Below are 13942 nucleotides of genomic sequence, written 5' to 3'. Positions count from 1 at the left end.
TAAAATTTATAAGAGTGGTAACTATTTTCTGAAAAAAAAATGGAAAACACACAAAAAACCGAAATATTTTTGCAGCTTTACTCACCCTTCTCTCATGCAAAAACTGCAACCACGTTTCACAAATAGTTAACACCTACATCAAAGTGGTTTGGTCCATAAACCTTTTGCCAAATATGGTTATCCTACGTTAACAGGAACACATGTGGACAACGATACTATTGAAGGGTACGTACCAGCAGATTGCTCAAAGTGCGTGCCGTCTCAGGGCGAATTTTAGTGTGAGTTCGTCGGGAAGGCGCGCTCGGCACCAGATGTCATTTTTACTGCCAGCGTAGTTATATTTGCAAGCGGATTTATTTGGTGAAAATTGGCACAATTATAGAATTATTTATTCCCTGTCGAGTGATATAATTTGTTTTAAAATACATGAACTACAAATCAAGATACACGCTCTCAAAGTTTTGAGAAATCTGTAGTGTGCAGCGCGTCGTGTCGATGTCGCAACATTTCACACAGCGTCTGGCCTCCCTACTATAAACAAATTTTACAATACAAAAAGAATTTTGAGTTCTTAAAATTTAACATTTTTTAAACATGAAATAAATCGATCTTTATAGTTTAGAATGATAATAAAATATGTACAATAGACACAATGTCTTTATTTCAAGTATTTAACTCAGTTGGCCACTGCGAACTTCTTTCAAGTTTACTGCAGCACCATCAATACTGGACCCCCTCATGCTGGTACAAAACCAGTCACAACTGGTTTTGATAAGCTCACGTTCAATGACGTCATGCTGGCTGGCATGAAGTTTTTGGCAGTCTCATATTCAGTCACTTGATGCTGGCATAAACTGGTAAAAACTAGTTCTTGGCAATCCTTTGCCAGCATTTATAGTTCACAGGCCAGTGTAAGAGCTTATGGGAATGACAATAGTTGTTAATATTGTACTCTTTTTTTTAGCCTGAGCCAATTTTATGCCATTTTGGTTCTTCACTTAAAACTTCAACCAAATTTCCTGCCTCAGCTTTATGGATAAACACATTCAGGGACCATGCACCGGAAGTTTCCGGTCTCTTGTTCATCCTACAAAAGAAGCAGATGATTACATTATTTAGTAAGATTTAGACAAAGAGTGAAATCTAAAAGAGGTTCCTGAACTCTCAGGAAAAATACACTACAAAATTGACTTCTGTTTTGTATAACTCACTATGTATAATATTTACAAAGAAATTGTACGGCATGCATCTAAAGAATTTCTGGCTTCCACAACAGAATCACAAACACAGTGAGTATTCCTTTGTTGTCTATTCCCAAAATCTTGGGATGCACACATTGCATTTTAAAAGTATTAATTACTCATTATCGCTAGAATTTTATATGCAAATAAATAGGATACAGTCGATGGACAGTAGAGAAATTGAAACCCATTCTGTACTGTCGGTAACAGATTTTCCTCCCAAAATTTTGCATTTATTGAAAGTTCTTCTCTTCTGTTATTTTTCAGCGCATCTCAAAATTTTATTTTAGACCAGAATTCCAGGAATAATTACTTCTTACAACTTTATGTAAAATTTTGGATTCAATAGAGACAAAATTTAGAGATTTCCATGAAATTAGTTTTTCCTTGACTTTTTACACGTTCCTGATTGTTACAGGAAATGTGAAAGTCCTTGGACAACTGCTGAAGGTCAGTCATTACAAGCTAAGACATAATTATTTTGCCATGGCATGAAAATCAATTTTTGTCACTGAAAGTGTTTTTGTTGAGTCAGTGTATTTAGTTCTGTACTTACTAAAAAATTGGTACGCAGTCAATTTACTGTGAATAAGCTCCAATTGAACTGCACCAGATTAGTGGTGACTGGGGACTAGTATTGATACCTACACAAAATTACATTCTTATTGCTTTTAAATGGTTAGTCAGTACTATTATACTGATTGTACACGGCCGTTCACTGACCCCCAAAACCTAAACACAAACATCCAATCTCTTGTATAATTCTTTCAGCCATCACACCATATATCGCTAAAAATAATTTGAAGTCTTCTGTAGTAAACAAGGAAATTTCATCAAAACATTCACAGTTTTGAAATTATTGATAATATTATTGATTTGTCGACTTTGAGTGTGACTTTTACCCAAGGGATTCATTTCTTTTCTATGTGTCACAGAGAAGGAAAAAAGCTTTCAAAGTACCGTAATTATTTTATGCCAAAGTAGATGCATTCGATATAACCACACAAGTCTTCTACGAATTGATTTTGTTTTTCTAACCAACTGCACAGCAATTCATATTGTGTGTTTCACTTTACACCACTATTATGAATAAACAGGAGTTCATCTATTTCAAAGCTACCCAGTTTTATTCTTTTCAGCAAAATGTCTAAAAATAATCAGTATTCAATCCTATGAAAACTTAACTTTACTTTCTACTACATTACTTTCTTTTCATCTTCTTTTATTTGGAAAATGGACATATTTTTATTACCTGAAATAGAATAGTATATAGTATTCCCTACATACAACACAGAAATACCAAACATTAGGTTTTTGGTCCAAACAACATGACTTCTACTCCATTCACTTCACATGCATAACTATAGACTTGTGTAAGAATAAGCCAAACTTTTTGTTTTACAATTAAAGTCAAAAAACCTGAAACAAAACATCATTTGGCTTGACAAAAATCTTATCAACAGTGCTATATGTAATCTTCTTGACAACAATCTCTGATCACAAAATAAGCCGTCAAATAATGCACACAAAGGGAGGACAGACTACAGAAATTGAATATTGCTGCTACATGGAATTGTTTCTGATTTTGAAAAAAAGAAAATGCTCAGCAAATTTGATGTGTTTGGCTTGATCAGTCATGCCATTAATCAATTAATTAATTAAATAGTTATATATCATATGGTTACCATGGTTTCCAGATAATTTACCAAAACATTATATTATCCACAATGGCGACAATCCTTGTCAAAATGTACATTTTATTTCATTACATATCACTCCTTCTGTATCTACAATGATGGATTATTTTATGACTCAATTAGGAGTTAATTTACTGACTTCTAAATCTATTAGCAAATAAAGTACCATATATAGATAAGACAGTCACCTAATACCCTCTTACAAGATTTCTAATTCTAATAAATGATTTTATAGCACTGTACTGGCATGGTTCATCTCAACGATTTGGACAATGGTCTTACAAACTGTATACCTTCTGTATGGCTGCTTTCATCACGATGTAACTGTTAAGTCCAACAAAGGTATTACAAAATCACTACAACATATTTTTACATCTTTTTGTTTGTTCTTTTTCAAGTTATTTTTTAGTATTTCTTTGTCATACTTAAAGGAGGATGGCTGTCATCACACTCTTATCAGTGTATTGACTGATTTACAATTTGTTGTCAAATTAATTACATCAGCCAGACTTTACTATTTACACACAGACGGAAGTCCCAGTATACACAATACCATCAATAACACATACAGATGTATAAATTCAGCTAATTTTAGGAATTGAATTGTTTCCAGTGAAAGTCTTGTATAGTTTTTCAACTGACCAACATTAACAAAACAGAGTGAAAAGTTACAGCTGCTTTTTAAAAGTCTTTTCTAGGATCACATTTCATTGCAAACCGTTGCATGTCCTCTTCATGACACTCCTACCTCACGTAAGTTCATAGTGTCCGCAGAAAAATATATGTTGGCTTGCGAGAATGCAATATCACACTGAATCCACAGACTTCTCTCTTTTTATATAGGCCTGTTTTTGTCAGATTCAATAGTCTAAAGAACAAAAATAACAAGCATTATGAAAAACTCACCATTTCATTTCGCATACAGGGAAACTTATCCCTAGCACAAATATTTTGCTTTACACATCGTCCAAACTTTGCGAGGCAGTCGTCATCATCTTTTGCACACTTCGGACAGTCAGCTGTTGATTCAACGATTCGACAAGCTCGGCATGATGTGTGTTGACAGTGCCCTTGACATTCTTGTTTTTGGTCATGATTATCTCTGGAGAAATGAAACAAAACAATTTATTATACCTGAATAAAATTTCTCATTTATGATAGAATTTTCTCATGCAAACATAACTGTTATAAAATTTTTATTGAAGATACAAAAACTGTCGTCGTGAAATTGTTTATGTTGAAGATAAGCTGTAAAGAACTTGACAGTTTTTCAAGGTAAAAGTTTATGCTCATGAAAGTACAACCGAAGAGAACACTGCAAGTACATTGTATACTCATGCTGAGTACACCACACTTGCACTCAGGTGTTGTGGAGTTCTGTCACAGTATCTGGCATCCAAGGTTGCCTAAGGGGTATCTATTATTATGGGAAAGTAGGTGGGGATGGGGATGGTGATGGAGGATTTCACTCTTGTAGGAACCTACAATGAAATTCACATGACCAGTGTGAAATGAATAGACACAACTGTGATTTTCAAGATAAACTCAATTGATAAGACCCCTGTATATAAACAATTACACTCTTTGGAAAGTCCAATTCAAACAATCAATGCCAAGTGTGGTATCTGATAACAGGAGGTTGTAAAATAGATGTCTTGTGTTCAATCTTAGTCTACGGTTCAATCCATTGTATTGTAACATTGTCTATAAAAATAGTGTGTTTAGTAACAGTCAGTCTAGATATTGGCTGTCTTGCAAAGGTCATATGACAAAACAACAGACAGGTTAGATTGAGTCCATCACCAACTTTGCACACCAAGAACTATGGGGCCTCAGTTAATCATTGATTAAAAACACTACACAACATTTTTCTAAAAATTAAACAATCGTCTTTAATGTTTCCGTTTTAGCATGATAAAGTACATTTTTTTCATACATGTAGATATTTGTTACATTTAGATGTAATTATTGCAATATAAACTTATATTTTTATCAGCAAATTCTTCCATAAAGCCATGACTTAAATAATCTTAAAATTGACATCAATGCATTTTGTGGTTATAAGCTTTTTTTTAGTATGTGAAATATATGATTATTCCATTTTTTTCAATGTGTGAGCCAAGTTGAACACACTCGAGCAAAAACTATGGTATTTTATATCCTGGTCGTTCGACAATGTATGTCAATGTCATTTGTTCTGCTGAGCTCGAAATATGAGTTAAAATGTTCAAACTGCAATTATTTTCCCTGATTTTTAACAAATTATGCTTATGGAGGTATAATTATATTATTTTCCAATATTTTTCTTTATTCAGCAATAAAATATGCGTGACTTACAAGTTTTGTCGTTCCTCGTCTTGGACTCACAATGACAAGTCCCCTTAGGTCACATATATTTTGCTTTCCTAATCTCAGAAAAATATGGAATAATACGCAATTGCTTTTGCAAGGTCTGAACAGTTTTGATTATTTTTAAGATATTAATAAATACTGTACTGGTATCAGCCATCAACACAGTTCAATATGTACTTAAAATATAATTTACAAATCCTCTCTTAAAATGGAACAAAAATTAATATGTCTGCTAAAAAAAATTCTGAGTATTCTTAAAAATTCACTTTGCATTTTGTTCCATACTTTTTATCAAAATCTTAGTTGAAAATGAGTATGTTTGGGAATTAATGTTAATCATGTCACCATTGTGGTCGTCCTATCAGATTATTTACCTTTCTAAAGTAAATAGTCCATAAATTATGAAGAAAACAATTCTTATCTGTATTTGTGTGACAATTGCCCTTGGGTAGATACATCTGAGCATGTTAACATGGTATGTTAACATTTCACAGGTCAAAATCTGAGTTTTTTTTAAAGTTTGATACAGCCTGTCATTTTTTTGGTAAGATTTCTTGCTTGATACATACAGCATTACTAGCATATTAATATTTCACAGGTCAAAGTTTGACATTTCTTAAAGTTGTATATTACCCAGTTTAAACAATTACATTTCTTACGATTTCTTCCTAAGTTTGAAGGATGAAACTTTTTTAGAACCATTTCTAACAAGGTCTGAAGACTAAAACATTTTAAAAGATTTCTGCAAACTTTACAAATTTGCTTTTTTTTTTGAAAGAAGTCCACTAACTTATTTTAAATAACAAAGTTGTTTTAGACTTTTAGGCAGATTGAATTTTAGTATGATTATCATATGTACATGAAACATAAATGAATTCTGAAACATAAATGAATTCTGCCATACACTGATAATTTCTGTCAATTGCTCATTTCCAAGACATTCCAAAATGCGAACTGATATAAAAAGTCAAATCTGATGTCAAAAAATGGCATTGAAATAATTTGTCGGACAGCTTCAAAGGTTAACACAATATCATATAGGACAGCATAAACTCATGAACAATGTGATTCTTGAATACCGATAGTACCATTATGCCACGATGCTAGGGGGTCAAAATAGAACTAGGTTAGCTTATTCTCATGCACACCTATATGGATGTGTAGCGCATAGAGGGAACATCATGGTGGTGTCGATGAACCATGCAAGGAATCACTTGATTGTAATTTTTATGATGTACCTACATTTTAAAGTTACATTTCATATAATAAGAATTATAATTAAAATATTGATAACATTGTTAACTTTGGAATACAGTAATATATTGATTTTTCAGAATTTTTCATTTTTCAGAACAATCATTAATTTTCTTGCCTCCTGCCTCAACACAACATGGTTGATCTTAATCTGGTATTATTTTCAACAAATGAAAATTTATACACATCATGTCCAGAACACAAATTGACAGCCAATGTTCTTATTATATTGTTCACCAAAAACAGACCAAAATCTAATAATATTGATTAAGGCAGTGTTTCCATGACAACATTTTCAAATAAAAATGCAATGTCATTTTCATTTTAATATGTTTTCATGCATTTGCACTAGGCCGTCAAGTGTTGTTGACAGTCTCCATGGAAACACCGGCGACAAATTAAAAAATAATGCTTATGCACATGTGCGAAAATAACAAAATGGTTTAAGTGAATGCGTTAGTACATCATCGATGTGGTCAAATGTCTGCATTTTCAGATTTTTGCATTTTCGGTCATTCACATGACACCTTTTTCAGATTTTTCCGTTTGCGTCTATTTAGACAGACTCCGTTTTTCAAATAATCCACTTTTGGTAGTGTTTTCAAATTGTTGCATTTAATGTGCGTTTTTGGCATCGCCATGTAGATGGTAGGTGCAAATGTAACAATATTGTTGGTTTTTATTCGAAAATGGCATTGTATATCATCTCAAACAACGTCAATCACATCACCAACCATTGTTCCAAAATCATGCACATGACATTTGCACATCCATGACACTGATGTATTTTTGTAAAACATGATAACTGTCTGTATTTGTAGTACTACTAAGTAGTATTTAGTAATAATAATCATCAGAATAGCTTTGTCACCAGCTTTCACCTTCCAAACTTTTAATTTATGAATATAATTGTAGCATATACCTTTGAAACAGCACTCAGTACAATTCTAAACTGTATCACAGATGTCCGTTATAGCTGGTCATGTTATTCTTTAACATTGCCCCATTTTACTATATATATCAAGTAGTTAAACAAACTCCACAAAACAAAACAAATTTGAGGGGTATAGAGGGGTGATGAGGTCGAGGGGTAGGAGAGACAAAGAGGTCAAACAAGATCAAACTGGTTAGTAGTTCAAAAGTATACCACTCTGCCTTCCTCCCTGATGGGAAAATCTCAAATGTTCATTTTATGTCAGAATACATTGCGAGTTCACTGTATCTTTGTCGGTAGATAACAAAGATAACCTACTCCACACAGATAATCAACACTCTATGCTGTCTTGGCAACGGTTCCATACTTGTGGTGAGATTTGATGTATGTAGTCAACTTTACTCAGCAACTTTAACACAACAAGTACAGCATCGCTATTAACTGCAATTTAGCGATATTAGTTTATGTTTATCAGTGGAACAGACAGCGGTTTCTTTGTTTGACTAATTACACAGGGATTACCCCACGACCACAATAATTATGTTTTGACTCGGTTTCCATATGATAAAGACGCCAAAATCAGCTGTGATCATTGGAAATGTTAGTGTGTATCAGTCCCTCTACTCATTGAAACTTTGTTTGTTTTCCACTTGAAACACACATACACACACCAAGCTGTGTGCAGCTTTGCACGAAGCCTCTTCATTATCACATTTGATAGTTAACAGGGGAAATATGTACCGTTTGTGTGGAGATAAGTTTTCTACGTGTTGTTACAGTATCTAGTATGTGAAATGTTTCCAGGTCATAGCTTAATTTGAATTGTCACATCATTTGACTGCATTTCTCCCAAATCTTTCACTCATGATCAAAATACTTGTAAACCATTAGTCAGACATTGTGGACATAGCCAACTTAGTAGAACAGTGCCCTTTTAAATTAATACCAAGGTGAAACCTTGTACCTTACCATTTCAGTTCTCTGTGGCCTATTCACTAATATAATATACTAATTCAGTATTAATTGTACTAAAATTACACAATGAATAAAATGGATAAGTTTTTTACGGACAAATTAGAAATTATGGGAAGTTCAAGATTACAGTACTAAGTCTTTCACCATTTTATTTAAAAGGAAATCACTGTAAAAACTATTTTTTAAACAGATTATGACACATAACACCCCTCCCCCACAAACATAAATAGTTTGACAATTTAGCAAATGTTTTCAGAAAAATGTTTAAAAAAAGAAATTTTCTCTATCGTTGTCAAAATGTGAAATTTACTAATGTTGCAATGGAGAATTCAAATATACCATTGACAACAAAACTAATACCTTTGATCAGAGAAGGAAGAAATCATAATTTCAGACACAAAATATCTTTATGTAAGTGTCTTTTTCAGAAGTCTGATAAGAGGGAAGAGCAATCTCGTAAATTTTGCATAGAATTTAAAACCATGTATTATAATTTTAGAGGGGACCCCTGCTAAAATACCTGGGGAATGTTATGTTGCTACGGCTACCACCTTTAACAAAAGCACTGACTTTATATCTCACAGAATCTGACTAGGGTCAAATTTGTGCCGTATCAACACTATATACAAAGGTAAATTATGTTGTTACAAATATTTACACATCATTTTACATAATACTCATGTTTGAAAAACACTTTACAAGTTTGTAGAATGATTAAAATATAAAAGAAACATGAATTTTTATCAATACAAAAATTTTGACGGAAATGAGAAAACAGAATAAGATTTTTGAGAAATAATTGGTATATGAGTATTTAAAAAAAAGTAAAGTATGATTTTTACATGTCAAAGTTATTAATTATTCATAAAATATCATTCAGCTGGAAAATATCCAGACTTAAAGGGCTTTGTTACTTCTTGTCATCAGCTCTTGAGGTTAAAGCCCCTCAGGTCACTCATATTTTCCTTCTGAAAATTATTTGTAATCATATATTCATGCACTGCAAATATGAAAGAGTGCACGAAAGACTAGAAATGAAGAAAAATATGAGAATGATATACAAGATTTAGTAGTTATTCTGTAAATATGACACAGCATTTATCAGAACAAAAATAGTCACAAAAAATTAACAGTACATTCCTTTTATATCAACCTGAAAGAGGGTGAGAACATTGCACTATAGTCACATTATAACAAATGTATAAACCAAAGCACTCAAGATCTCTAAGACTTTGCTATGCAGAAATCAGAGTGGAAATGCTTGACTTTGCCATACAGAAATCAAGAGTGTAAATGCTTGACTTTGCCACACACAAATCAGAGTGTCAATACTTGACTTTGCCACACACAAATCAGAGTGTAAATGCTTGACTTTGCCACACACAAATCAGAGTGTAAATGCTTGACTTTGCCACACACAAATCAGAGTGTAAATTTTGCCACAGAAATCAGAATGTAAATGCTTGTGGCTAAACAACTGTCAGTTCCTATATAAAATGTTACCATTTTGAGCCCATGTCATTTGAGCCATGGAGAGGGTTACATCTACCAAGCAGAGATAACCTACTTTTGATAGGCTATTTTTAAACAGTCTTATATCAATTTTGAACACAGGAATTACAGTGGCACAAGTGCTGAGTTTATAAACTTTTTACTCAAATGAAATACTTACATAAAACCTTGATTAAACTATTCTAGTCAAAATGTAAATGTCAGTGAGTGCCTTCTATGAGAGATTTTTTATACATATATAATTTGTCATTGGGTATTAATATATATATATATATATATATATATATATATATATATATATATATATATATATATATATATATATATATATATATATATATATATATATATATATTAATACCCAATGACAAATTATATATGTATAAAAAATCTGGCAAAGAAACAATACTCAGCACAATATGATATATGTATTTCAGCATGACTGGGCACTAGAACATCACGATGTATCTTACAGTCTAGGTTTGTTTTAGTATGTAAGATGTAATACATAGGGCCACCGGAATGACATGATACATTACGCTATGTTTGGCCACCAAAATGACAGGACTATGTATTTTATAGTCTAGGCGTGTTTTACTCTATGTGAGATATGCTTTATACGGCCACCAAAGCGACATGGCGCATTATGCCATGTTTGGCCACCAAAACGACAGGACAACGTATCTTATAGTCTAGGCGTGTTTTACTCTATGTGAGATACGCTTTATACGGTCACCACAGTGACATGACACATTGCGCCATGTTTGGCCACCAAAACAACAGGACAAAGTATCTTACAGTCTAGGCGTGTTTTACTCTATGTGAGATACGCTTTATACGGCCACCAAAGCGACATGACGCATTATGCCATGTTTGGCCACCAAAACAACAGGACAACGTATCTTATAGTCTAGGCGTGTTTTACTCTATGTGAGATATGCTTTATACGGCCACCAAAGCGACATGACGCAATACGCCACGTTTGGCCACCAAAACGACAGGATGACGTATCTTATAGTCTAGGCGTGTTTTATTCTATGTGAGATATGCTTTATACGGCCATCAAAGCGACATGACGCAATATGCCATGTTTGGCCACCAAAACGACAGGACGACGGATCTTATAATCTAGGCGTGTTTTACTCTATGTGAGATACGCTTTATACGGCCACCAAAGCGACATGACGCATTATGCCATGTTTGGCCACCAAAACGACAGGACAACATATCTACACAATCTAGGTCTATTTGTGTTGTCAGTACTTTGTACCTTAAGTCTGTTAAAATAATGGCTCCAAAAATGATATGATCAATTGTCTATGATATTTTATATGTCAATATGTCATGTAAATATTTACAGATCAAAGAAGTCATGGATACAGGCAGTTTTATCTGATGACCAACCGCTTGAGAGAAAGAATAATACAGCCTTTGAAATTTTGTGACTTTTACGTTTGTTTTTTGGTGCACTTTTCTCTAATATTCTTCAAACGACAATGTGTTGGAACCAAAAGTTTGGTCTTAGCTATTGTCAAGTTTTTGATGCAACTGAAAAAATGGTCATAAAACATAATTTCCATGTTTGTTAATAGCTTGCAGAAAGTTGGAACTAAAGGTTGATACACAACAAGTGGTTGTTAGTTTGTTAGTTGATCCTCTACTCAACTAATTTATTCGCTTCAAAAGAGAGAGATCTATCTTGAGCCAAACAGTAAGGAGTGAGATCAATAGTTTAGTTTGGAAGTAGGCGACTGTTTGAACCACATTAGTTCTTATCCGACAAAAACTATCTCAATTTTAAAGGAATCTGTTTTGTATCTCTAAATACAATTATATAGAAAAAATGTCGTCAAATCAAGAAATGGAAGAATTTTTGCTACAGTTTATGCATGGCACTAAAAATATACTAAAGTGTCTGATCAATAAAAGAGCATTTTTCTCACTACATACTGGCTTTGTATTCACTACATACTGATTTGAAATTGATTGTGCTGTCTGAATGAATTGTCAATGTTGACGAATTAAGCTAGAAGGGGTGAGGGTGGGGGTCTCAGGCCTAACTAAACGAACTTAGTTTTTTGGCATACATTGAAATATTGATCTCAACCTCTAAGGAGGTAAAAATTGAATCAATATTTAAACGTATAGTTTATATTCCTGAGAGCTTTTCATACTTGTAGAGCACACTATACAGTAGGCTAGACTAGTCTAAACAGCTAATAGCTTCTCAATTGTACACATCACTGCTTTCTGCAAATTGATTGCATTGTAGCTATAACTACAGACTAACTTTCAAAGAGAACACCGACAAGTTCAAAGGATGTATGCATTTGATGAAAGTCAACTTCCTTGTTTGAGTTTCTCAAAAGGAGATTTAAGATGACCACTTCATTTGTAGTGGTTACTGTATCTATGCATGCAGCAAACTTTTATTGTGACGTGGTCCCCTACTCTGGTACTCCAACTAACAGAACAATAGACTGGTGCAAATACTACCCTCTACTCTCAATTTAGGCCAAAATCTCTTTCAGTAAAGTCAACAAGAATTTACAACAGCATTGAAGGGGTAAAGTCTACTTGAGAGCTCCCTTGGTTTATACAATGGCTCCTAATTAATTTTTGCTTCAAATGAAATTCTCCACTTGACCACATCTTGTTCTCTGCAATTGTTGAGCAAATGTAAATGTACCAGATTGATTCGGCTAAATTTTTTATGAAGATTCCATACTGAAGTGAATTAATATGTGAATTCAACCATTTATTAAGTTCTCTTTTCCTTTACTGAGTTGTAAAATTCAATGTGAAAAAAAAACATTTTCTTGACTATTTTCAAGTTTGTACATAGCTGGAAGTGTTTATTGATTATAATAAACAATGAATAAAAGGAAGAAAGGAAGACAGCTCAAGATTTCAGCATACAAAGTCATTTCATTCATATTTGTGAGATTCATGTACATTAATTGAAACAAAATACTTGGTACTTTTGATGTTCTTGTGTTTTCTACACTTCTTGATGTTAGCTTCTGTGAGTAACCTCTACATTTATGGTACTTTTACTACTGATAAACAAGTTGTTTAACGTTATACAAGAGGTCTTTAAAGTTTATGTTTTGACCTTACAACAGAAAAAATACACAGAAGTCAGACACAGGTCCATAAACAGGTAGTTTAACAGGACAATGAAATGTTAATTAGTAGCTTTCAAGTGAATCTGGACGCCCTAAAGTTTACACAAGTCACTTGCCTTGAGGAAATTTTTGAAATAATGTCATGAAACTCTGTCATCAAATCCTCAAGAAATAAAACATTTTTGATTATACAGTATTTCACTTTTAGTACCTCTAAAAATATGCTTCAATAAATCAATTCTGTTTTTTTACCAAACAGTCGCCATGTGATTTTTTCAGGTTTACACTTTTTACAGACAGTTAGACACTGCTGCAAACAGAAGTGTATTTACACATCTGCTCAAGACAGACATTTGCTGACTTGTATTCTTCATTTTTATAAATGTAGACTTTTGACAGCAAAACGTGACTTTATTTTTTATTATCGGTCTATGCGTATGCAGTACTTCCCAATCCCTGGTACTAACTACCCTTGAGTCATGTGAAAATATGTACTCAAAATTCCTTTAAATTGGCCATATGGATGAGGAATGGGTATCCATTTTGGATTTGTAATTTATAAAACAAATATATCACGGCTTCCTACTTGAAAAATCAATGTGAAACAACATAGTCTAAGTCTGAGTTTGTAACTCAATAAATTGCAAAAGATTAATAAATGTGTCAAAAGTTTAGTATTGTACAATCACAAACTTCTTACACATTTTGTAACTTTTTGCAATGCATCGAGTTACAAACTCAGACTTGGCATACGTTGTTTCACTTTGATTTCTCAAGTAGAAAGCCATGATAAAATTGTTTTATAAATAAAAAATCCAAAATAAATACCCAATCCTCATCCATGTTGCC

At 33.1% G+C, this 13942-nt stretch overlaps 1 protein-coding gene across 1 annotated transcript in view; it reads right to left on the bottom strand.

Annotated features, from left to right (window-relative positions):
- Positions 1 to 1030: 1030 nt before the first annotated feature.
- The window catches only part of LOC144443054 (cysteine-rich motor neuron 1 protein-like), a 31711-nt gene continuing 18799 nt past the window's right edge, over positions 1031 to 13942 (bottom strand). The window contains exons 3-4 of the mRNA XM_078132427.1: positions 3841 to 4040; positions 1031 to 1077 (exon numbers count right to left, since the gene is read on the bottom strand). Coding sequence (XP_077988553.1) covers positions 1031 to 1077; positions 3841 to 4040 — 247 coding nt within the window. The remainder of the gene's footprint in view (positions 1078 to 3840; positions 4041 to 13942) is intronic.

Source organism: Glandiceps talaboti, chromosome 12, assembly GCF_964340395.1.
Source record: "Glandiceps talaboti chromosome 12, keGlaTala1.1, whole genome shotgun sequence".
Classification (NCBI taxonomy): domain Eukaryota; kingdom Metazoa; phylum Hemichordata; class Enteropneusta; family Spengelidae; genus Glandiceps; species Glandiceps talaboti.
Note: the sequence above shows the minus strand (reverse complement) of the source record. Positions and strands in the feature narration are given on the sequence as shown.